At 31.1% G+C, this 27,164-nt stretch overlaps 2 protein-coding genes across 12 annotated transcripts in view; one reads left to right on the forward strand and one right to left on the reverse strand.

Moving 5' to 3' along the window:
- The window catches only part of LOC139485428 (lysine-specific demethylase 7B-like), a 32,584-nt gene extending 27,649 nt beyond the window's left edge, over positions 1–4,935 (reverse strand). For both annotated transcript variants that reach the window (XM_071269915.1, XM_071269908.1), the window contains exons 1-5: positions 4,814–4,935; positions 2,664–2,749; positions 1,575–1,633; positions 778–836; positions 221–384 (exon numbers count right to left, since the gene is read on the reverse strand). In XM_071269915.1, the coding sequence (XP_071126016.1) occupies positions 221–384; positions 778–836; positions 1,575–1,633; positions 2,664–2,749; positions 4,814–4,914 (469 nt within the window). In that variant the 5' untranslated portion in view covers positions 4,915–4,935. The remainder of the gene's footprint in view (positions 1–220; positions 385–777; positions 837–1,574; positions 1,634–2,663; positions 2,750–4,813) is intronic.
- Positions 4,936–7,135: 2,200 nt separating this feature from the next.
- LOC139485383 (protein bicaudal D homolog 1-like) lies at positions 7,136–26,276 on the forward strand. 10 transcript variants are annotated; one of them, XR_011655312.1, is made up of 5 exons: positions 7,258–7,651; positions 13,237–15,464; positions 17,014–17,049; positions 20,158–20,200; positions 23,911–26,276. XR_011655312.1 is itself a non-coding variant. In XM_071269872.1 (5 exons), exons 1-4 carry the CDS (start codon positions 7,436–7,438, stop codon positions 20,167–20,169), a joined length of 2,403 nt encoding a protein of 800 aa, XP_071125973.1. In that variant the 5' UTR covers positions 7,258–7,435; the 3' UTR covers positions 20,170–20,200; positions 23,911–26,276. The 10 variants fall into 10 exon arrangements, 7 of the variants coding, with proteins under 7 accessions (XP_071125945.1, XP_071125973.1, XP_071125981.1 ...); XR_011655313.1 differs by lacking the exon at positions 17,014–17,049 and adding an exon at positions 17,980–18,019; XM_071269872.1 differs by having other exon boundaries at positions 13,237–15,375.
- Positions 26,277–27,164: the final 888 nt, after the last annotated feature.

Raw genomic sequence — 27,164 nt, forward strand, 5'->3', positions numbered from 1 at the left:
TTATCATCATAAAACCCATAGTGAAGCGGTTTTTATATAAGCAGGAACTGACTATTCAGTAAAGAAATTTGTTCTGATTTTTTTTTGAAGTTTTAAGCATTTTTTTTACCATATGGTGGCAATAGAACTATGTTAAGAGACACAACTGATACAAATTTACTGAGATCCAGGTCTTCATCATAGAGGTACATATTTAATGTTATCAGCATCTTTTACTTACCAACATTATTTTCAACATCCTGAATTGTGAATGTACGTGGTGGAACTGTTAAATTCATGCCATCTTTTTTTTCTACCAATATTGGAGTATCAAGACCATTTTTATTAAAGAACTCTGGTATCAGCTCACTGCCATGCAGTCGTAATAAAGGAAGTTCATCTCCACTGTAAAGACGAAGGTTAATAAACAAGCCTTGAAAAATTCTCTTCACTGGTATAATAACATGATCAGTGTTGTATAGAAGGGAGATAATCAAAATATTTGTCCAACATTAATGGATGAATTGTTGAAGTAAAAAATACCATCTGACACTGTGTTGGTTTAATTTCAAGTACAAATCCTGAAACTTGCAAACAATAGAAACAGAATACTTACAAGTTAATGCCATTTATGAAGTCGATGAACAAAAAATTAAGATAGCAATTTCCTAAAGCTAAGTTGACCTAGACGATTATGTTTCTTGCAATGTATAAGCCTGGCCTTTGTTTCTTTTCTATCATATACAGAAATAAATGATTCAGAATATAATTGTACATTAAAATAATAAAACAAATTACCTGGGAAATGTTCTGTTTTTTAATTCTTTAATAAATACAACAGTTCCTGTTTGAACAGCCTGAAAAGGTAATAAATCATTAAAAAAAAATGTCATGGGTATTTTAAATATTTTCATTTCATTTCTTATTTAAATTCAGCAAATGTAATGTTGATGCCTTCTGTTATTGTTGTTTTCTTTTAATTCCCAATTTTTATCATAGTAAATAAAGGCGACAGTAGTATACCGATGTTCAAAAGTCATACGGTAAATTGATTGAGAGAAAACCAATCCTGGTTACAAACTAAAACCCCAGGAAACACAGTACATCAACTATAAAAGGAAAAAAAAACCGAAGCAACAGAAAAACTCCAAGTGCAACAAAAATTAAACGACAATGCAACATACATAGAATCAAACTATTAGATAACAACTACCAAATTTCTGACTTGGTTCAGGAAAGTGTTGTCATAAGGTTGTTTTCTGCTCTTGACAGGTTGTTTTTTCCTCTTTGACACATTCCCCGTTTCCATTCTCAATTCTATTTATACATTATCAGACTTCTTGAATGGTTTGAAGTTTGTCTTTTTGTTACCTTTCCCAAGTTACTATGCGGCATGAGATTTTCTCATTGATGAAGACATTACAGTAACCTTAATGGCTATTTTTTGTGTCATTTGGTCTGTGTTGGAGAGTTGTCTCATTGGCAATAATACCCAATCTTCTTATTTCAAAATTGAGAACTCTTTCTTGATTAAAATATTCGTATATGAGTGTTTATTGATGTGGTACATTTTTTTGTTAAATTATTATTAATACCTTATTCTCGACGTCAGCTTCAGAATAATCATGTCTGTGGAAATTTTGTCTCTTTTTCACTGAAAAAATCAAAATACATGTAATGCATTACAGCTGTCGAAAAAGATAATGCTACAACTCTATATTTTGAAATCTTTTGACAAATGAATTTACTAGCAAAGCAGATATTTCATGAACACAATGGGTTTTGCACAGTAATGAATCATATCAATTTGCTCTATATAGCAGATTTTAAAAAAAGATGAGATTTCCCAATGTGCAAATGGAAAATGCTAGAGTGCATAACAGGATTAATTAGGCATAACGTATACATAAAGTATAAAAAAGAAGATGTGGTATGTTGCCAATGAGACAACTATCCACAAAAGACCAAAATGACACAGACATTAACAACTATAGGTCACCGTACGGCCTTCAACAATGATGAGGCCCATACCGCATAGTGAGCTATAAAAGGCCCTGATAAGACAATGTAAAACAATAAGTAGTTCTTTTAATTGAAGTTTCAGACGTGGTCTATATTAGTAATGAAAACTAAAACATGTTCAGAAAGTTGTGCGAGTGGCTGCTAAAATCTTTTATTATTTAATGTTTAAAAAAACGAACTTCCAATGTTTAGTCTAAATCATTGCTTAATGCCCTTCTAAAAAGGCAAGACTTCAGAGAAAATGCTTTTTTTTGTTTGTTGATTAGCTATCATTGTTATTGCCTAAATTGATGTGCCTTTATTTCTTTCATAAAAGGAAATATTTTCCATCTGGTCAAAATGTATGGTGGAATTTGCAATGGATTTTGAAGTGTGACTGTCATTTGAACTGGATATAAGGCCAAACTAAAAAGAGATGTGTGTATTCTATTAACCTACCCTGACAATTTTTTTAATTTAAAAATTAGCCTACATGTACCCTAAAAAAAAAAAAAATCAATAAGCACTGTTAAAGTCTGATTGTATCTCCCATAGACTAATTAATGTAAAAAAAAATGTATGGTAAAATAAAAATAAAAATCCATACCTAACCACCCTGTATTTTTCATACATGTAACAGGAAACATGCATATATATTTTTTTGTCGTAATGTGTGTACTTACAGAGTAGAGGACCATGTGTAAGCTGGCAGTTTGGACAATGGTATATTTCAATATCTGATGCCTGATGTTCTTGTACACCTACACAGCTAAAAAATAAATGAAAATACTTTGCATAAAAATTCAAAACAATACCCTTTTTGATTATTATATCTATCTGCTCCATATTTTCAAAATTACCATAACTTTAATTAATTTCTATGAAACCGGACAATAATAAGGGAGAATGAAAATTTTAGAAATGAGGTGACCCTAAGAATTTTTCATAAAACCTAAATAAAAGGATTTGAACCTAAACAAGTTGACAGGTATTAGCAATGAAATGCAACTGTTATGAAACAAATCGGTCATAATTTAGTTTGATTTTTAGAATATAACTATAAGGATCACATGTGACACCCTGGACACAAATTGTGCATTTTTCTTTTACCTGATCAGTTTACCTAATTCTGGACCAGAGTTCTCAAGAACATTTTTAGACCTGTCAGTCATGGGACTTATACATGTACATGTGTAAGTCAGTCCTATACAAATTTTGCCAGTCCCACAATGACTAAAAAAAACCCACTTTATTTGAATTAGTTTTATACTTTACAGGCAAATTTTAATTTTCTACTCATAATGCTTCGTATCTATTTGTTTGGCTTCGTTGGTAGGTTTTGCTAAGGATGGCTCCATGAACAAATTTGGAAGGCCACATTCAGCTCACTGGGTTGGTCCGTTTAAAAACCAGTATTGTAGTTTCTAATTTATGAATTTCAAACTCTAATTGCTTTTGTGATTTGTACCTGAAATTAACTGTGGGTACATCTGATGACCAATATTAAAAAATGTACTGACATGGGCACTGCAATGGCTGTTAAAGCATCAGTCATCGAGACCACCACCAGCGGTATCAGGTCTGTTCGCGCCCAATATACTTTCGCACCCCACACGTACCCACCTCACATGGTCGCCCCCTATGTCTGTTCGCACCCTACACAGTCGCGCAGAATTTGTATTAGAATTTAAGTTGAATTATTAGATATTTTTTTACATGTATATACCGGATAATTTTATTCTCTTGAATAAAGTTTGAGGAATTATCATATATATTTTTTTATATAATTTGATGATTAATCATTTTAAAATCTTAATTATGTATGATTACTGCTAATTGGTATTTATAGACAGCCTAATTTGGTCTTATTTTTAATGGGTTTAAAAATCATGATTGTTGTTTTAATTCTTTTAACTAATGCTTTGATGTAATTAACTGCATATATTTAGCTTGGTATGACTAAAACTTTGAAGATTTTAAATAAAAAACATGAAAGATAATTGATGGCTAAATATTTATAACAATTCACTTTACAAAACACGTTTACAAATTATTAACCACAAAACCAATAAAATTTTAACTCGATCAGGATAATGTACGATTTGTATTTCATAGCATATGAGAGTTTAAATAAAATTTGGGCGCAAATGGACTTTGGTTGCAAACATGTAGGGTGCGAATGTGAAAGGGGGCGAACATGAATGGGTAAGTAAGTAAGTAATTAATGACTTGATTTGCCAACGTGATTGGGCGCGAACGGACCTGGATTCACCACCAGCAATCAAAATAGTAATACTGATCAGAGGTTTATTTTGGCAGTCAGGACTGACTATTTTGCAAACTCGGCTGGAATCTGTTTTGACAAAAAGACCAGCACTGACAAATATATTTGATCTGATTGAAAATTCAATTGCTTCATTGATTTAAAGCAGAACAAACCCGAGCTCACTTAAAAAATTGTGATTAGTTGTGCACAGACTAATCCGTAATTACTCTGACTAAAATGGCTGTTTTGCCAGACAAGCTGGGGCCGTGGGACGTCAGAGCTCGTCCCATATCAGTAGGTGGATATTTGTCCGTCCAAAATAGATGCGCTGCTTCGTTGCTTCTGGTGCCGTCAAAAAGCCTTGGAATTGGTTTATCTCTCACCTAGTGTGATAATGCATGGTTTGATTAAAGCAATGCCGCTTTTAAACAATCATACATAGTTTTACTTTAAAAATTATGGGTCTGTCATCTGTCAGGAACACTGACAGGTATAAACAACGACTAAAATTATGAGTTAGGGACTGTTAGTGTGTGGCAAAATATATAAATCTATAAGATGATTAACCTTCCATGAAACCAGTCTCTACAAATATCGCATTCTATCATAAACTCAGACTCGTCATAAGGTTTTCGACATAAACAATAGACCGTCTCAGTTTCGGCCATATTGTTTTGAGAACGGGAAATCGTTGTGCGCCTGCGCAATAAATTTAATTGGATCGGGATTTTGGGCACCTGCTAAAAAAAATTATCGGAACAGCGACTAAATAGTTCCGGTTTACGGTGTAGACAATCACGAGAGTACATTGAATATTTATAAACACTTGTAAAGTCGAATCTAAGGGTTTTCTCTCACAGATAAATTTAAAAGATTTATTTTGATTTTTAAAATGTTTATAATAAATACAACATTTTGCAAGGATTACTTTCCTTTTATATAAAACTATACTATACAATTATAGTCTTTGTATGATGTCGACGACACCATACAAAGGCAGCAGTCGATACAATGATATATCCTTTTAGCCTGGGGTCCTGGGTAATCTTGTCACCGAGATATCGGGCAGGGATACCAGGCTAATATACCTTATTTTTTCCATTTGATTAGGGACTTCCCGTTTTGAATTTTCTTCGGGGTTCCGGCAGTATTTTTGTGATTTTACTTTTTTTTAACCTGATCCCAGAGACAATGTATTATATATGTCTCTGGTTATACTTCATATGAGTAGCATAACGAAGTCAGATATCTATATTTTAATTAGATTGGTTTTTAGATATTCTTAAAATAACCGTGCAATATGTTTTTGCTATCCGCCGTTTTCTATCTACCCTCGAAAATATAGTCTAACATGTGACTATCCATTCAAAGTTCTTACAGGTTATTTCTTATTCTAGAAATAGGCGTATTGTGTACTCTTTTATTTAGTTCTGAATTATTTTCAAAATGTGATATTCGAATATCCACAACATTCATACATTTATTAAAATATATAATCAAGAGATTTTGTTGTATCAAAATGTCAAATGAAACATACAATATGCTATTTTCAATGTCTTCGATTAAAAATCAAAACCATTTTTTTTAAATTTTTTTTTGCTTTCCTCTTCCTCCATTGTATGCTTATTTCGAGTAATATTGACATTTGACAATTGCTTTTAGAAATGACAATAATCTTTTAATTAAGAACAAATTTAACAATCAAACTAGGAAAGTTGATAATTGAACTATATGACACTTAATTAAAATCAGAGTTATCATAATTGAGTTAATATCACAAATGAATATGTATTTCTTTGATTAACAAAGAAATCATAGTTTCACAACATTTTTGCTTCAAAAAGTTATAGATAGACTAGTACGACGTATCATCATCGAAATAGATTCTACTACTGCATTCATGAAACCATAGATGTAATGAAACTAACATTACCAGGTGAGGCGACTTATTCAATTATACTATGTTCAGTTCAACCTGTGACATTATAATATAATATATAATGTCACGGTGAAGATTTGATTGCAAATCTCAAAAATGTAACAGCAATCATTTATATTGATGACACATCCAGATGTGTCAAATATTGGAACATATTTTTGCCCATATTTTCAAAAGAAAGAAAATATTTGTTCGTGCCCTTATTTCTCCAACTCAGTGACCTGAGATTTCTATATCACATATAAATTGTTATAGTATTAGAATAACTCATAGAACGAAGATTTCTTTTAGTTATAACCTAGGACTCGTATATATCTTACTAGTGTAACAGTACCAATTTAAACTTACAAAACGTGAGTTTTTGATGCAAAGTGAAAACAAGTTTTTATATTTTCTTATGTGTTGTTCAAGTTTTGCATGTACCAGAAAATATGTTTCTGATGACACGTCTGTTAGTGGTAATCACTTCTTTAAAATGGAATTTTGATATAGACTTTCTCAGTGGCGGATCTTGGGGGTCTGCCGGGGTTTTGAACCCTCCATTATTTTTTAGACGATCAATGCATTTGAATGAACCCCCTTTATCCTTTGATGTCCCCACCCCCGGTTTTAACATGGCTGGATCAGCCCCTGTTTCTTTTATTTTACATAACATGCTTTAGTGTATCCTCGAGTGTATCATTCATAGTACCAGCAGAGACATATATAAATACATAGAGTATGTCTCTGATAGTACTAATTTGTTTAAAAACAAATGCGAGTTTTTTTTCCTTGACATATCCTGGGAATATTTGGCACTATTATACTAACATTAGTTAGTTAAAATAGTACCAGTCAATATATGTATCATGTTCCAGTGAGTATACCGATCATATGATAAATCATATACGGCCTAATGTCCTAATGCCATAAGAATTTGCATAATTTACATTAATATTTTCCAAGATCAATATATTGTAAACAACTGGTGATAGGTGACTTGTCTTAATATTTACTTTAATCTTTTTCTTATTGATGTACATTATGGGGACCAGATCTCGATAAATAGGATTAATTTTTAAAAACCCAACATAAACACGGTTAGCATTAAAGTTAATTAGGGTTTCCATATAAAGACAAGTCTGGTCACATGACAACATAGCTGCATAAATTAATAAGATGGCGACTGTATAGTATGGGGGAGTCTGCCCTTGAAACTTTCTTCCAATTTTCGTGTTATTTGAATAATTTAAGTCCTCTTTAGGTTAAAAATGTCAGATCCAAGTAGTGCCGACCAGTCTGTTGAAGAGTTGAGGCGAGAAGTCGAGCGACTGCAGACAGAACTTGCCGAGACGACACAAGAAAAGGTGCAAGCCGCTGAGTACGGACTTGCAGTGTTAGAGGAAAAACAGCAACTTCAACAGCAAATCGAAGAAATAGAGACACAATATGAAACATTAAAGCAAGAACTAGACACAGCTAAAGAGGTAAATATTATATTTATGGTTTTCACAGAGATTTGGGTGCGTCAATGCCCTTCTTATGACTAGCTGTCGTCAAGTTGGGGGAATATCTCAAAGTTGAATATTGAATTTTGCTATTCCGCGTGTCGTATTTGAAGACATCTAAACATACTTTTACATATTTTTGATTCTTCACATTATCTTGCATTTTAGCAGATTTAAAACCTCAACAGCATTTATTGGTCTGAATTGAACCAGAAAACGTTTTAACTGATTATGTACCTTGAGATTATCCTTATGATCAATCAATCACATTCCTTCATTAATCATTAGTGAAATTGAATGTCCAATAAAACCAAACATTGAATATTGCATTCAAATTTGTATCAGAGTTTGAAAACAACAAAGCAGGGCAAAAAATGTGGTTTAGTTGGAATTATTTACTTTAAAGTCATAAGAAACCTCAAATTAAAAAAATAATGCTTATGCTTTTTTTATTTAACTCAATGGATAGTTTCATTATAAAACTTATGTACATATATACTTTTTTCTGAAGAATTTTTTTAAATTAGTTCATATTTAGAAAAAGTTTAGTTTACTTTATGCACAGTCGCTTGAATTTTAGTGATATATAATAATATTATACATATAACAGTATTTTTTTCATTTTTTTTTTCATACATATATCACTAAAATTCAAGCGACTGTGCTTTATGTTAATTCCTTCCAGGAAGCAATTCCCCAACATATTTTCCGTATTCAAAGTGACCTCAGTGTGACCCATGTCGTAAAAATCTGGTGATCGTAATACGCATGGATGTCCTTTAAATAAACTATAATTATCTGATTGTACATGTTAAACACGTGGTCAATATCCATGCTTTTTGTTGATTGCTGACAAACAGGTGACAATCGTTCAACTTCGGCTTCAATACACGAACTTTAATTACCTGCCATATTTTCTCAATAACACTGACCGATTGAAAAAAAATTGGTGATTTTACGAAATTTATGCGAAAAAATTTATAAAATTGTGCACAGAAAACTGTTTATGATGTTTGTATGCATTGGTACATGAATTAGAATAACATTATTTTTCACCGGTCACTCGTTTCATATGACTTTAAGATTCAAGAAAAAAAAAGATGTCCCCCTTTTAAAGGGAAAATTTCTTGATATGCTTTTGAAATTTTCATTGGATGAATTTCCGTTGTTAAGCAATCACATATTTTGATGTACACTTTTGAAGAAATTAACCAAGAAGGCTTTAGATTCTATAGTCTGTCTATTAACAGCTGTTTTGCCAGACAAGCTAGGGTCATTGGACGCATTTCATGAAAACATATACCCTGGTATTGTTTGTATTACTCTATTAATTGTTGGTTCTTATTTACATGAATATTATTTTACAGGAGCTTTTAAATAATCCTGCATGGGTATAAATTATGATACATTTATAAAATGTGCATTTGTTTTTCGTGCAGTGGTTTCGTGGTGACAGGGATAAGTTTATTGTTGATAGTTTGGATACATTTTTAAGCACACTTTGTTTGGTTGCATGTTAAAATACGATTTATAAGCTGGCAATGGTACCTGTAATGTTATGTTCCATTGTGAGGCAAAGGAAAAATATTAGATGATTTAAAATGTTTTTAGATAAAAACCCTTTGTGATGGCCACACCATGACAGAGGAGGCTTCAAGTTTTACCCTTGTCCATCTGGTCCTCTGTCTGTATGCTCTAAAATTAGTTTCAGATTTCTAACTTTAGTTTGTCTCAACCAAATGTAATGAAACTTGTACACAATGGTTAATATTACCTCCATGCACAGATAAGTTTGAATTTGGGGGTTTCACTTTTTTTTTCGAGGGATGTCCCTTTATGAACTCTGAATATATTGTTTACATATTGACAAGTAGGGCAATCTGTGTCGTGTCGTGTCGAAGGCATTGGACACAGATCTTCATTCATTTATACATTTATCTTTCTTTTCAATGTTTTTATTGATTATGAATCAGAAACTGAAGTCTTTTTATTATCACTGGAAGCCATGTCCAGTTTCATGTCTCTGTTTTAAATTTTAACATGTCCTATGTTTGCATGAAATATTTGTCAATGTACGTTCAGCAAACAATAATCCATAAATCCTGTTTTTATGTGAGATTTTAATAACAAGATGCAAGTTCTAGAAAAGAGGTGGTCCTAAGCTTTTGGCCAACAAAATTTTGCAAGGGCAGACTCAATTTTGTTATTTAGCAATAGTGATGACCAGCAGATTTTCTTCAAAGAATACTCGGGGGTGGGGGGTGGAAAAATACCCCACATTTCAGTTAATTTAGTCATATGTGTGACATAAATATAATTTTAAGCAACCTACATGTTAAATGTACCTATCCTTTTAAGCAATATAATGGAATTTATTTTCTTCACATGACCTGAATTAAAGATGTAGGCAGAAGGTGTTGGTTGTTTAATTTATTTCTAAAGATTCAGGTAAACTTTAAAAGTTATGTGTTAACAAATATGAATGAACCTTTATGTCTGTTTAACTCATAAGGCTACGGGTGTAGTTTTTGATGTGTTGTAATTAATTTAACATGTAACACATGTGTTATTAATGGGATGTATCTGCTGGTATTCATACATATCTTATGCACTGTCAACCATAAGTTTGGGCTAAACAGCTTATGAATTCATAATTCAAATCATGATTATATTACATTTTCATAAATTTTATTCCAAATAAGGGAAGATCATTCATTGTTGGGATTTTTCTCATTTCTTTGATTTTTAATCTTTAACCCAAATTATATTTAAATGATACAATATTTGTATTTTGAATAAAGTATTTCATGGTTCAGAAGTCCAGATCAAGAGAAAGTTGTTAAATATATATTATATAATTTCTTTTGATTACATTAGTGAAATTAAAGTGATACAGGATTATATTCTAAACAACATTTTAAATTGTTTGAACATATTAACATATGATCTGGTTGATCATAGCATTTTGAATATTATTGAAATTATGCTTAATAATATTATTAATTTATAAATCATACAAATTACAATCAATAAAAGTACTAAATATTAATGCATCTTGTGTTAAACAATTGTAATATTATGTTCTCATGGAGGAAAAAATATAATTTCTTACAATTGTATGTTGTGAAAATAAATGATTTAATACATGCACATTAATAATGTACCTTATACATCATGGTATAAATGCTTAAAAATATACTTTTTTGGTACCAGCCTGCCTTGCAACCCAATAAAATTCATTTAATTGAATGCCTACTCTTAACACATTTTATGAATACATTTAGAAAAGCGCTGTTGAAATCCATACTTTTTAATTAAGTACATCCAGAAAATTTCCCTACAAGAAGAAGTTTTATGTAATATGTAAAATATTTTTCAAAAATAAAATGATTTCACATTGAATGTAACAACCCAATTTATTTTCTCTGCCAGGAAGAAGAAAACAAGTATACATATTTTCGTTCTTAAAAAACTATGTATGTGCATTTCCTACATGTCAAGAGCAATTAAACGCCTCATCAGGGATAGTCTTTGTCTATATATCATAGTTTTTATTCCATTATAACATTGGCTGATGATGGCAGATGTTTATTTTCTTATCTCTGTTAAGATTTATTCGCAACTTTTCCACACATTTACTGTATGGTTAAGACTCTAGTCTAATGAAGGTCCAGGCATACATGTATAAAGACATCTTTTCTGGTTTTATTCCTTTGCTTGGTAAAAATACATTCCTGACCTACATGTACCTAGTCCTACATCTCCATGTAGACATAAAAAAAATAGTTTCTGCCTTTCTGATCTATATTAGAAACTACTTTCCACTTTGTGGTCAAGCCCAATGATTTAGAGATAAACGAATTATTCAATTTTCTAAATAAACAAACTTCTGACAGAAATAAGCTACAAGCTAAAACCTGTATATCATATACTTAATGTGTAAACTAAATACTAACACATTAGATCAAACCATTATGTCATGTACACAAAAAATAAGTCTGTCATTGTGTCTGTTGAGCAAACCACCTAAAATAATATGTTTATTTATTTATTTGATTATACAATGTTCAGTACAGTACAGGTACTAGTTAACATGTCAGTGATGACAGTTTAAGTGTATATCACATAAATTATAGTGTTGACAATAAGGGGTAATAATGATACATTCTTATTTAGTTCTTACTGCAGAGGGTGCAGATAGGATAGGGATTGGAGTAATGTCAGCTTTTCTCCGACACTTATGTTTTTTTGTGTACTCCTCTGTTTTTCTTAAAGGGTTAATATATACCCCTCCACAACCAATAAAAATAAAAAAAAGTACAAACATTTCCCCTTAAAAGAAAATAAAATGAAATGGAAAATCTGACACCTTCTCTCCTATTTACTCTTTCTCTACTTTATATATACAATGTAGCAACCACACATCTAAAGAGAAAGCTATAAACATGATTAAAGACTTTAAAAGAGTATCTACTTTTACTGTACATGTATGCATATGAAAATAAAACCTGTATGAAACATATTACATGATTGATGAACATTTAATCTTAAGTTTGCATCTTGATCAATAGAAATGATAGAACCAGATATCAGAAGAAATCTGAAAAACTTTCACCAGTTCTTTACAAATTCACTTGGATTTTTAGCAATGTATTTATTACCAGATGAAAGCTGTAAAATTAAGTCATCTATATCTCCCAATTTTGTCAAAGAAAAGTTATAAATGTGTTAATATGAATAAATGGAGATAATGGCTATACATCAACAAGACAGTAAACTAAGTTACAACATATCATAATAAAAATATTAGAAGGAGTTAACTTAGGGTTTGTAACAATCCAGATAAGACCATAAGTGTCCAATAGCAATGCCATGTATAATGCTCAAAATCACCTCTAGATTTTGTGTTTTTGCCTCTAGTAATGTGAAATTTGAAAAAAAAGGGATGCATTATAAGGACCAAAATCTTGTAAAAGCTGATTTTGGCTTTAAACATTGAGCAGGTAGCTAGTTAATTAATTAAGGCAACAGTAGTATACCGCTGTTCAAAACTCATAAATCCATGGACAAAAAACAAAATCGGGGTAACAAACTGAAACAGAGGGAAACGCATTAAATATAAGAGGAGAACAACGACACAAAACTAAAATGTAACACATACAGAAACGGACCAAGCATCAGACAAAATCCCACGAGAATTACAAATATAACATCAAAACCAAATACATGAAATTTGGGATAGACGAGTACTGTGACACGTCTTTTTGCAATGTGAAATTACAATTAGGACTTACATACAGGTATATTTTTTCAATTTTTTTAAATTACTCATATATATACAGGCATTGACATATTGGTAAGAATGAAGACGATTGAATGTTTTTTTTTATTGAACTTTTAAGTATTTGTAATTTGTAATATTGATGTTGTTTTGAGATGAGTGTATAAGTAACTGGACATTTATAAGCAAATAGGAATGCATTATTGCCAATTTGGAAGTTGTAAGTTTGTTGTATTTTATACATATTAAGAATAAATCATGATCATCTTCTTTTTCATTGTAGGCATTAAACAAACATCAGGACACATTTCGTAAGCAACAAAAAAGTGGAATTCACCATGAAGACACATTCCTACAGGAAACAGCTACAAGGGAAGAAAGTTATAAAACATCAATCAATGAACTTGAGACTGAATTAAAATCATTCAAACAGTCCTTCGATCGGAGCTCAGCCGAAAATGAGCGATTACATCAAGCAGTTTTGGAATTACAACAACAAACTGATACATTAGAAGATCAAAGAAGACAATATAAAAATGACATTTCCGAGTTCAGAAAACGGGAAAATCGAAATTTGGCTGATTATGCTGAACTCGAAGAAGAAAACATTTCACTCCAAAAAACAGTTTCTCAGTTAAAACAGAGTCAGGTTGAATTTGAAGGAATGAAACATGAAATTCGAAGACTTCATGAAGAACTTGACGATCTTAACATTCAATTGGATGAAAACACAAGTTTGAAAAAAATTGTTGAAAAAAATTTAGAAGAAGCATTAAATTCATTACAACATGAGCGAGAACAAAAACATTCACTCAAGAAAGAACTTGACCAAAGAATTAATCAAGAATCTATGTTTAATTTAAGTAATTTAGCTCACATGAGCGGGCTCAGTGAAGGACTACCAAATAGTAGATCAGAAATTATTGATGACACTGACGAAGGACAGGGTGAACACGATAATCCTGCATTAAGGAGGATAGAGGCAGACTTCCAAAATGATGATACAAAATCTCTCGTTAAACCAGGTCCTGGTAAAGTGAATGACATTCTTAGTGAAATTCAAGAGAATGAGGTTAAAAAATTAGAACAACTTTTAGATCAAAGTGAACAAGAAAAAGGTGAACTTCAAAAAGCTTTAGATGAGGCTCAAAAGCTGATTGAGGACACTCAGCAGGACCTTATAGAACAAAAGAAACGTGCCGATCAATTGAAATCTCATATAAATTCTGTGATAAAGGAAAGAGAGACGGAGCTTGGCATGGATGATGATTCAACCGATTTAGATGAATTGATAGCCAATGAAACTGATCCAGATAAGAAATCGTTACTGGAACTGAAAAAGAATCTCCGTGTTAATGAAAGGAAATATTCCAAAGCCCTTTCTGAAATAAGTACTCTAAATGATGAGATTAACAACCTTCAAGCTAGAGGTCAGCACGGTACTGTCAGATATGATGAGAAAGAATTCGGTCATGCTTTAGAGGACCTCAGGAATAAGTGTAATCAGTATGAAAATACAATTAAAGACTTAGAAAAAGATTTGAAAGCCATGACAATGGCTGCTTCAGAGGCTCAGGGAAGTTTGAATACAACTCAAGATGAACTTGTAAAGGCCACAGAAGAAATGGCACAGCTTTATCATCTTGTATGTGAAGTGAATGGTGAAACTCCAAGCCGAGTTATGCTTGACCATGCCAAGGCTGCCGCACAATTGTCTCGAGATGGTTCACGTAGCAGTAGTGAAGAGAAAGAAGACCCTAACCCTAAAAAGAACGGTGATAAATCACCAAGGAAGACCAAATCAAAAGCTAAGAAGAATTATGATGATATCAAAGGCGATCCGATATCATGTTACAAACTTACCGAAACTGTCATCGATCAGGTTAAATATTTGAAGAGGGCAGTAGAGCATTTGATGGAAGTGTCACGACAACGTAATGGCGATAACGAGAATACGGATGTTCAGGAATTACAAGAACAAGTTGTTAAACTGAAAGCCATGTTGTCTACAAAACGAGAACAAATAGCAACATTGAGAAGTGTGCTCAAGGCAAACAAATCAACTGCTGAAGTAGCATTAGCTAATTTGAAACAAAAATATGACACTGAAAAAGTGATTGTCACTGAGACAATGATGAAGCTGAGAAACGAACTGAAAGCATTGAAAGAAGATGCGGCCACATTTGCATCTCTGAGAGCAATGTTTGCACAGCGTTGTGATGAATATGTCACACAACTGGATGAAATGCAGAGACAGTTGGCGAGCGCAGAGGAAGAGAAGAAGACATTGAATTCATTGTTACGAATGGCAATTCAACAAAAACTTACCCTTACACAGAGGTTGGAAGATCTGGAATTTGACAGAGAACGACGGAATATGCGTAGAGGACAAGGCGGACGCAATAAAATGGGGACTTCCAAAGTAAGTCACAACCACAACTCACATTATGAAGATTATGGTAGGGCTTCTGGCCGATCATACCATAGCAGGAGGGATTATTAGGCCCCAGGGTAAGTTGATAAAGGGTTAGTCTCTTTAGAATGGTCCTTGGGTTTCCTTCAAGTGCTAGCTAGAAATTCACTTTTGATCATTACCAAGCTTTATAACACCATCTCTCATTTCTGATAAAAGTAATATCTTAAATTTCTGAAATAATTCTGAAATAATATATTGTAAAATTGGATAAAAAATGTGTTTTTGCTTTCTTGGAAAAGTGTTTTTGATATTTAAATTCTGAATTCATACCTCAACCACGCATGGAGTTCTTAAAGATTGAATTCTTTTCAAAACTAACCAAATGAATAAAATAATTTAACTAATTTGGGTAAAGTTTAACACTCAATTGGGATATATATATGGTGTGTTCAAAATTAAAGTATACTGTTATTGTATACACATAAATTTCATGTTCATTTTAGTATCCACATACATGACACATACATGTATACTGTTGTATGTAGTTGTGTTTCTGTCAAAAAAACAACTTAGAAGCTGATCAAGATTAGAGCTCTCGAGCAAAAGTCAGGCTGAACTATATACAATTACAATTATTGAAATTGGCTTCTGGAAGCCCTCAATATATTTATTATTTAGGTCCAATTAGAGTTTGATGTCCAGATTGATCATGTTGATATCCTGGTGTAAATTTTGGGGTTATAAAATAATTTTTCCTGACCATCCAAACCTCTCTGGTCTAAATGTAAATCGGGGCTGCAAGACTTTTTACAAACATAAACATGTACAGAAGTGATTCAGTTGAATCTGACAGGCATTAACAGGATAGTGATATTTCGCTGCAGTGACGGATCCAGCCATTTAAAAAAGGGGGGTTCCCAACCCAGGACAAAAGGGGGGTTCCAAATATATGTTCTCGTTCAAATGCATTGATCGGCAAAAAAAAAAGGGGGTTCCAACCCCCAGACCCCCTCCCCTTCTGGATCCGCCAATGCACTGTGAATGTTCATTATTAAAATTGAGAATGTATACAGTGTATTGATTCACTTTTGTTTCTCTCTCGGTACATGTCAATATCATGATTGCATTTGTAAATCAATTGAGTTATAAATAATATAATGTCCAATCATCCTGTTTTACAGTGATTCCCTCAGCATCACTTCACTTTATTTTCATCTGACTATAAATTGTGTTTTATCTGTACTATACAAATGTACATTATTAATCATGTTTATTATCATTTGGTACATTTGTATACAAATGTACACACAAGACAGTTATAAATGTAAAAAGTCACTCTTTCAGTGATGTCACTGATATTGAGTTAATCATATAGTTAAACAGGTTGGCTGCTACAATTGCACATGGTCTTCAATTCTAAGAGACATTTCTGAGTGAATCATCCACAATAGTCGCAGATTTTTTTAAATCACCAATAAGAGTCCTTTTTGAATTTATCACATTTTATGACAGTTATTGACTATTCAAGAAATTCATACATGAAAGAAAAGAAAACGAAAATAAAGTTAAATGTTCAAATGGGACCAGTGAAATTGCATTTTCTGAGGGCTGTTATAACTTGCACACACAATTCATGTGTTACAGGTTTCTTTTGAATGGCCTAAACGTTTTTGGAGACAGGTATGTCAGCTGCCTCCTTAAGGCTTTACAAACAAAGGATGTTCTATTTAGTACTTATAAAGTTAAACTTGTTGATTTTGGCTTCAAACAGTTTGCATGCTTAACAATAATTCATAATTTCCCAAGCCTGTATTTGAAATGAAATTCTTGACAGTAAGCATTTTGTTATTTGTAAGTAAAGGGTATTCGATTCTGTCACAATTACATGTAAGTGATTAAGGAAAGAGAAATTTATGCTACAATTGTACATGTGCATGCACATCAAGACACAATCGTAGGTACAAAGAAAAATGTACCAGTGTTACTTGTAATTAAAGTTCAAGAGTAGAGTCAAGGGTACCAGTGTTTTTTCTCCATTCTTCTATTATTGAATCATCATTGTTTCTGTTTTATTCAAGGATTGTTCCAGATGGCTTTGTTTTCTAAAGTCTCAATTTCAAGAGATTATCATGATTATTGTGAATTTCCTTTCTGATAAAAATGCCAATGCTTCATTGATAATTGTTGATGTGAAAAAATTGATCTGATAAGCGGGCTATTGAACTTATTGCCTCAATAACTTGAAAATTGTAAGGTTCAAAAGCCAAAGGTCAGGGGTCAGTGGACATATATTTTAGATCTTTGATAAATTGTTCAATGCCACCAACTGATATGGGGATATGCAATAGTCATCATTTCTAATTAAATGATTAGTACCTTGTATTCTGACAAGGTATGAAGATAATGTAATTCTTGAAAAAAAAGCTACTACATGTACTATGTGTCATGAAGAACTGGAGACAAATCCCATGTGATTATAGTTATCCTTTTGATGAACATACATCATTTGTACATGAACACATCATGAACAAAACAGTGTAATAACAAACATGTGAAAAAGGTGATTTATATTGCTATTGTATCATTCTTGAAATTATCTCCCTTTTCTAGGTTTGTTTCAATCTTTCTAATCCATGTTCTGGAAATAACAGTATGTACTGAACTTCATAATATATTAAAGCTTTTTTTTGTGGCTTCAGTCTGCACTTACATGAGTATGTTGATGTGCTGTTTATGTGTATATATTCTTTTTGTTTTTCTTTTCTCGTCTATGAAATTTAAGCAAGACTTTTATTTTTATTGAACAGCTGTTTTTTTTGTACTCATTGATTTCATGAAATGTACAATTTGTGCACTCAAATTTCATCTATCAGGGTTATGTTATCATTGATCAATGTTTGTTAAATTTCTGTTTAATGAAAGACATCATCACATATACTGTAACACTTTTAAGTTGCTATTGTCATTTGCTATCTAAACTTAGTAGGTGGTCTGTCTGTTATTCATTTTGTCTCTTGTTATCTCCTTGCACTATGATCAAGTTGAGAGACAAGTAACTTGGGGTTCTGTCTGTTGGCTCTCTCAGAAATTATAGAGATCCCCATGCATTCAGTTTTTATCAAACATTGTCTGCTGCTTGGGGTTTTGAAACCATTATATTTAATTTCTAAGTAAAGTCAAAGGTCTACCGTCTAGTTTATAACAAGTCCCAAGAATAAGAATTGAATTCAGCAAAACTAAAGAGAGAAAAAACGATTCATATACAAATGTAAGATATTGTCAATCAACAATTCAGCAAAAATAAATAAATTACTTTCATTATTGATTTGTGATGTTAAGTATGTAATATGCACACATCATTTGTATCAATATTATTAGATTCCTGTAGAGTGAGTTAGTTAATCTACGTCTCATTCAATAGGAATGTATGTTAAATATATATATTTTTAGCATACATATGTGTACAGTCCATTTTTATCAGCAGATATTGTCTGCAGTAACAGCTTGTGGCAGTTGGGTGCATATTTCTTTAAAGAACATAGAATGAGTTTTTCTAAATTTCATGCAAATCAAACTTACTTTCAGGTCATTTTCTTATATTTGATAAAAAATATACATAGTATTGAGGCAAATTTTTTTCTATACCTGATTGGGATCTGTCATGTCTAAGTATCATGTAATGATTTTGAAAAAAATATTCTATTGTCTAAATAGCCATTCTACATGTTATATGCACCATCCTGCAACAGATAAAAAAAACAAGGGTTTTAACTATTAAAGCAAAAGCATATTCCCCCACTCCCCCTCCCCTCCCCATCCGAAATAAAATTAAGGAAAGGGCTATATGGTAGTGCTTTTGGGGTCCATAATAAGGGAACTAGTAAACTCTGTTGCTAACATACTTTATGCTAATTACCACTAGTACTCATCAAGAAGTTGATTTTCAGCCAATGAGATTCAAAATAACAGGGTAAGATTTAGGTATTTCTTTGGGCTTGGCCTTTTCCATTAGTCATTGTGTAAAATCAGCAAAAAATAGCTTGGAAAAAAAAATTTCCAACTACATTTAAGCAGTTTTAAATTTGTATGATTTTATTTGCATATTAAGTTACAAGTTCATGTGGTAACACATTTATTTTTATTGTTGCTTTGATAAGTACATGCACTATAAGTCTACAAATATGAATAAAAATATGTGTAATACAATATTATTTATGGTTAAAAGATTTTTGAGAAATATCTGCAGGCCATTCTGGGTTCTCATGTGTAAGATCACCATTGTTACAGTTTTCACTTAATCGACCATTAACCATGCATTTTAGGAACTATTTAACACTTTTGAATAAATGTGGGTGGCTGCATGTGCTACATGGATACTAGGACAATTTTAAAACATTTTACATTTTAGAAGTGCAGTAGACAGTGTAAACAATAATTTATATTGTGTGGAATGTAATATTATTCATCATGTTCATGGGATACAAATTTGAGTGGATCAAAAATCACCACTTTTCCTCAATTCTAGAAAAATTGGTAACCACAAAATAAAAAATTAATCCACATTATATTTGATGTAATTTATCATATTTCCCCATTACAAAAAAGTTTTGAGTTGATATTGATTATTATTTAAAGAAATAACCAATGATAACATTTGGAAATGCAAGTGCATACAAATGTAGATATTGGTTTTACCTTTTGCAAGACAAAGCAGATTTGTTTGAATGAATGCTTTTTATTTACTTTTTGTATTTTCCTTACTCTAACTTATTTCTTCTTTATTTCCAGAATGAATTCTGATATTCCTAAATAAAAATCCAAGTAAAATAAGGTATAAATCTGTTTGATGCATCCAAGCCTTTAGCCTACTTTAACAATGGATTTTCCTAGAGGTTTAGTTTGCTTGTCAAATGGCATGTTCTTTTTTCTTGTTTTCCAAAAGTTTAGGATGCATGTGGAGTACAAATGAAAAACAGCATAATTGCTACTGGGTGCTTTCGTGGCAGTAGAAACTAGGTTGCTTAGGCTAGTAAATTTTGACAAAGTAGACTCAGCAGGCAACATGAGGCCTGTAATCAATTGTCTTGAGAGATTTGTATTGTGGTTTACTATACAACTTTTAAATAAATCATTATATATCTGACTTTGCACATGTAATTAAAATTAAGAGTTTCTTGACCAATTTTCCAAAATTATATTTAAACTCGAGAATGCATCAGGAACATTTTGAAGAAGGTCTTTTAAGGTATACCTAAGTTTCTTGAAGCTAGTTGGATATGTGATAGCCCTGTCTTAACAAAGCACTTCAGCTATTAGATATAACTCTGAATTCTCTATGTCTAAACATATATATCTTGGCAATGATTGTTAAGCATGGGTAAGGGGACAGTTTTGCTCAGTGTTAGATATATATATGTTATGTTTTGTGGATGTTATTTGTCTTTTGGTAGTTTTTTCCTTATTTTGGCATTGTCAAATTCCTTTGGTAGCTTTAATTCCGCCTCTTTTGAAAAGAGGTCAGCAGTAACAGTTCAAATACTTCATACCATCTTGTTTTCAACAATAATTGCTGTAGCTGTCACTGAATTAAAGCTTGTGGCCATCTGGTCTTTTGAAAATCTTGAAGGAAAATATCAGGTTCAGTGATTCTTGTTTGATATTTTATATAAACTACCATTAACTTTCTATTATGTAATGATATTTTACTCTACCTTACTAGTCTACAAATATATAACTCAATTCAGTCAACCTTATTTGAGCCTGGTTCAAATTGTTACATAATTTATGGACATTCTTTCCAAGAAAAGGTTAAATGTAATGCATGTACTGATTTGTAATCGTCTCAGTCCGTGCCTTTAGCCTCTAGCCCAAATGTCAGAGTCTAGTAAGAATCTATTTGTGCTATTGAAAATTCAGTGAAATTTTGTTGAATTATGTAGGAAAAATGTTGAAATTTTCCAATTCCGGCTAGTAGCTAGAAAAGTTTTTGGCACAGACTCTCGTCTTATTTATGCATATATGTATGTCCACAAATGAATTTGTTACTGAAATGTCTCACAACAAAACTCCTTTTAAATAGAACCTAACCTGTTTCTTAGCTATTTCAGCCATGCTCATACAGTAGGGTCAAACTGAAGTGATAAATGTGTATTTATTATCTCCGGCCTATGCCTGCATTACTAAATGTGTACTGTACAGTTTTCCTAACATACACATCATTTAATATAATATTTGAAGATTGGATCTGTGTTTAGGATATAATTTTGAAATTATTATATGTTTGATATCACTTGTTATTTGTAACCATAACATTGGTGGAATAGTGTGTTTTTGTTTTGTTTTTTTTAATCTCACATTTTTAAAATGAACACATCTTTGATTTGTTTGTCACATATATATATATGGGAAAATGTAAAATCACAAAAATACTGAACTCGAGGAAAATTTGAAACGGAAAGTCCCTAATCAAATGGCAAATTTAAATGATAAAACACATCGAACGAATGGATAACAACTGTCATATTACTGACATAGTACAGGCATTTTCAAATGTAGAAAATGTCAGATTGAACCTGGTTTTATAGGGCTAAACCTCTCCTTTGTATGACTGTCGCATCAAATTCCATTATATTTACAACTATGCGTGAACAAAACAAACACAATAGAATAGGTTAAATAGTCAAAATATGGAACTTCCTTTATTAGTACATTGGCGTCATTTGATTGTAAAATTACATGTTTGGATACAACACTAAGAAAGTCCTATAATGTACATGTATTGAATTAACGACTTAGGTTGTCAAAATATTCAAGATTTTTGTTTTATTTTCAAATTTATTAATTTACAATATTTATTTCTATCTTTTTGGTTGCTATTGTTGTTGCTCTGCTCTGGGTTTACTAATGTTGTCATTGAATTATTTTCTTAGTAAGTCTTTCCTGTAAAAGTGTCAAGATTTTCTTTGATATTTCCATAGTAATTTTCAAACAATGTCTTTTTTTAACAATTCAGATTTTTAATTCAGTAAAAGAAAAATCACATTTACTAGTGACTTTTTTTAGCTGTCATTTCCTGAATTCTAAATTCTCTTTTATGAGTTGCTTCCCTTTATAAGAGAATTAAAAGTATACTTGTTTACCACAGTGTATACTTGAGTTACATTACAAGTTATATGTTATCAAAAAGACCAACCAGATATGGCATGAAATTAAGTAGTTAAATTAGCTTGCATTTTGTCTATCAGATAACAGGAAAATAAATTTGTTTAAGATCATACATAAAAAAAATCCACTAGGACAAAGGCCAATGCAATTAAAACATTTTTGGACCAACTTAATTTGGTCCCACTAAATAAATTGCTATTTTGATTTCATGACTTGCATATTACACATCAACACCTAATGAAAACATTTGTAACAGGAATATTATAATTTTTAGATTAAATATATATGTATCACTGGATGTTATTTTAAGTAAACTGTTAGCTGCGGTACTGTTCCCTTGAGAAACATCTCATACATCAATAACTGTCTTACCAATTTACTTACATTAGGCCAAATAAAAATATATGTGTGGTTCCAGTAACCCTACCGTCCCTACTTTTTCGGCTTAAAAATAGCCTACCCTAAAGATTTTGTTGTCATTTTTCATTAAGCACTGTTAAAGTCAGAATGTTGCTCCCATAGACTCAATGTAAAAAAAACATAAAATTAAAAAAAATCCCTACCTACCTACCCTAACTTTTTTTCAGATGTAACTGGAACCACACATACTTTTTTATTTGGCATTATATCTGATTTATTGATTGCATGAAGCATGAAAACCTTTTGTTTCTGCTAGATCTGTATTGATAATATCTTTTATTTATTAGATGTACTGTTAGGTAGTACATTAAGCAGCTGCTTATGTTATGAAATCTGTTCTAAAAATACCACTGCAATGGCAATGGAATATCAAGTATTTAAAAAAAGGGGGGGATGTTTTTTTTAATGGGTAGAAGTGAAATATATAAAGTGTATTTTAATATATTTTGATTTTCACAGTGCAATAATGTATAAATGGAAATAAAGGAAAAGTTTTGTCATTCAGTGTTAACCAAATTTCCAATCGCCATAGAAAGTTTGACTGTCCTTGTTAAAGAGCATATTTGAATTTATAGATCAAAAGAGATTTCTTAGTAAGGGTTATTATGGACCAACATTATAAATATAATATCCATTTTCAGAACTGATAGTTCTATATTTAAGTTATTTTATTTACATCCACTCTCACAGTATCTTTTTAACAAACTAATGATAATCCATTATATGAAGTTATATTTTAAAAGGAATAAATTATAAATTATAAATTGTTTTCAATTCAATGAATGGTTATATCTTTAATTTCACTGGAAAAACGTCTTTCTGTCTAGTACTATGAGATGCAATTAGAAAATATTTTGGTGATGATAAAGTAAAAGGTTGTTGTTTGTTTGGCATTTGATTTGAATTGAATTTATTTTATAAATAATAAATAAAAAGAATTGTTTATTATATTTTCAGTGCTAGATAAAGGGAATAACAATATTGGACAGACAGAAAAATGAAAAAAGAAACAGAAAGGATGAATGTACTCCGTCTTGTGTATAGTGGTAGTGTGGGAAAAGAATTTGTTGCTGTACAGCGCTGTGTTAGATGTGTCAACGCTTTCTTGTGTTTCATAAAAAAACAGATGCCTTTGATATGGACTCAATGGGAATAGATATACTTGAATGTTTTCATTTTGTTATGTTACTGATCAAAGATCAAGTTTATTTATATTCCAGCAGATTATTGGCATAATAATGTTTGCCTACTAATAAGAATGAAATTTTAAACATATAGATTTAATATTTTATTTATAAAGTATAATTTTTTATATGGTTTTGATCGAGATGGGTTTTAATTTTATTGAAAGAAAAAAGTGATTTCCATTTTTCTATAATTGATTTTTTAATTGTTTATAACACAATTACAATATGGTTGTTAGATTTTATTTACTCTTACCACATTTTGAACAATATAGATCTGGCTAAAATTTTACATGCTATAATTTTGTTGTAAGTGTAACCAGGATTTTAAAAATGACAAATTTATTTTATTTAAGTATGAATTTCTAGTTATGCCCTTTTTATATGGAATGGTTTGTTAGTAAAAGGTGAAGGAAAAGTTCATTTTGTACAGTATTAACCAATCATTTTATATGCAAAATCAATATTTGTATTAAAAATATACAAAATATTTATTACAAAAATAATTTACTTAATTAATGTGTATACTCAATTTTTGCCATTCATGGCTCATTCCAAATGTAATGAGATGCTCCCCAAAGATGTAGAATTTTTTCACTGTGATATAAGAGCTTATTGCATTTTGTGTGTCATTTCCATGGCAGAATTAAAAGGGGAGATCTCAAAGATGTAAACTTCAAAAAGCTTTTAATGGTGCACAAATTGCAGATATCATTAGCTTAAGATTTTGAGATTTTATTTTGTCTCATTGGATGTAAAATTTGTGGACATCAGGGATGTCTTATAAGTAAATTATTTTATTTATGTTCAAGGTCGTTTAAAGGGTACTTGGTTTGTTTTTAATGCCATGCTGCCACCAAAGATATTAACTAACCCATGTCAAAATAAATACCTTTACTTTATAATACCTCATATAGAATAGATTGTGCCATAAAAACAGATAAATATTATATTGAATTACTAGTTGTACAACTAATTGAGCACGTCTTTCTGTGCAATATTTTCAAAGGGCATTTTAAATTTTTCTTATTGATGACAGTGCTTGTACTAGTGTTCAATTGTAAGAAGGGAGATAATTTTGATTGTTCAGTCTTTTATATTGTTTAATTTGACTATTTTCATGCAGATGGATTAAACCAACAGTTTTGCCTAAATAAAACACATTTGTATTGGCCTATCATGATGCAAATGATTAGTATAAAGGCATCATATAAAACTACTTGATTTTTTTGCAGAAAATAATCTTTTTGCAAAATGTCTAAACCTAATTTTCTTCAAAATCTTTGTAACACAAGGCTATATTAGTAACTATCTGGTATTAACATGTAGCTAATTAGTTCTAACATGTAATATCTGTTTTTATGGCACAAATATGACTGTTATTGCAATTGTATATATTATGTATTTATAAGCTAGTCCAGTATTTATACACAAAACTAATTTAATATACTCAAAATAATTGTTAATACTTTCTATGTGTATCTATGGTAACCACTATGCTGGTTGTGTGTTTGAAAGTGATTGCTAGAATGAGAGGTTGTATGTTTAAATTTAGAACAAAAAAAAAGCTATACAAAAATGCAATATGTTAATTTATATCGTTATTTTATCATCGTCCATATACATTTTTATCATGTTTTTTATTACATTTTATAAAATGTCTTAAAAAAACATTTTTGAATCATATCTTACAAAAACTTTTTAAGTAAAACTTTTTAATGATTCCAATTTTTAGGAGTAATAATTATTATTTGAAAAAAATATAAGTGAAAAAAACACTTGTTTGTTGAACTAACAAGAACATTCATAAAAGAAAAAAAACTTTTATTAAAGTTGGTAGAATGCTATCAAGCTTTACTTTAATATATTTTTGCAAAATTTATATTTGTTATTTATATATGTAATATCATAGAAGTCTAACCGAAATCAAATTAATACAAAAAGGAAATCTGTTCACGAATAAAAGATTTTTTTAAATTTGGTATCATTAATAAGTTTCATTAAGATTTTGTTAAAAAAGAAGAAAAATGCATAACATGTTTCTTGTCAAATGTAGAAATAATTCATTTGTTTTGTTTTGTATGTTTTGTCTTTGCTGGGCAAATGTTGAATATGCATAAAGTAAAAATATAAACTAAATGTGTTTATTTTCATTCTTATTTAAAAATCTTACTCTCTGAACTATGAGTTGTGTTGTAAGGTTGGTTTTTTTTTGGTGCCTAGAATATGAGTTCTCTAGTTAGTTGGTATACTGGTAGCTAGGATAAGTAACAAAGTGGGCATTTACATTCAAATTTAGCCTAGTGTTAAAGGTTATTGTGAGTTGGGCAATTGCTTGTGCATCATCTAGTCTTTTTTCAACTCCTGGTTAGATACCATCATATTGTATGTAAGAATGGGCTAGTTCATAATTTGTTTTGGCTGTTCCTATTTACTGACAATAATGTCAAAGGCATTTATAAATAATGTTTTTGTTGAAAATGTGATAGAAGAAGTATCAGATAGATATAAGAAGATGTGGTATGAGTGCCAATGACAACTCTCCATCCAAGTCATGGTTTGTAAAAGTTAACTGTTATAGGTCAAAGTACAGCCTTCAACAAGGAGCCCAGCAAACTATAAAGTGCCCAAAAATTACTAGTGTAAAACCATTCAAACAGGAAAACAAAAGATGCATTGATTTTGACCCATTATTGTAAATCACTTGTACATAAAAGCAATACACATCCAGCCTCATTAATGGACAGTGCCATTTTGTGATAATTCAATTAAACTGATCTGCATATTATATATCACTCCTTTCTTTTCTGACAGGAATAGAAAATTGTGATTCCATATTTGAACTTCATCAGAACACCTGAAACTGAAGGTTCTCATTAAATTTTTTGTCTCACCTGCGACAAAAGTCCCAGAATGCAAGACCTGAATGATTTACACTTTGTATTTAATTACCTTTTGCTACAAAGTTTCTGTCTGTCACATGTTCATTGTCCTTGACCTCATATTTATGGTTGAGTGACTGCTTGA

The sequence above is a fragment of the Mytilus edulis genome, chromosome 1 (genome assembly GCF_963676685.1).
Source record: "Mytilus edulis chromosome 1, xbMytEdul2.2, whole genome shotgun sequence".
NCBI lineage: Eukaryota > Metazoa > Mollusca > Bivalvia > Mytilida > Mytilidae > Mytilus > Mytilus edulis.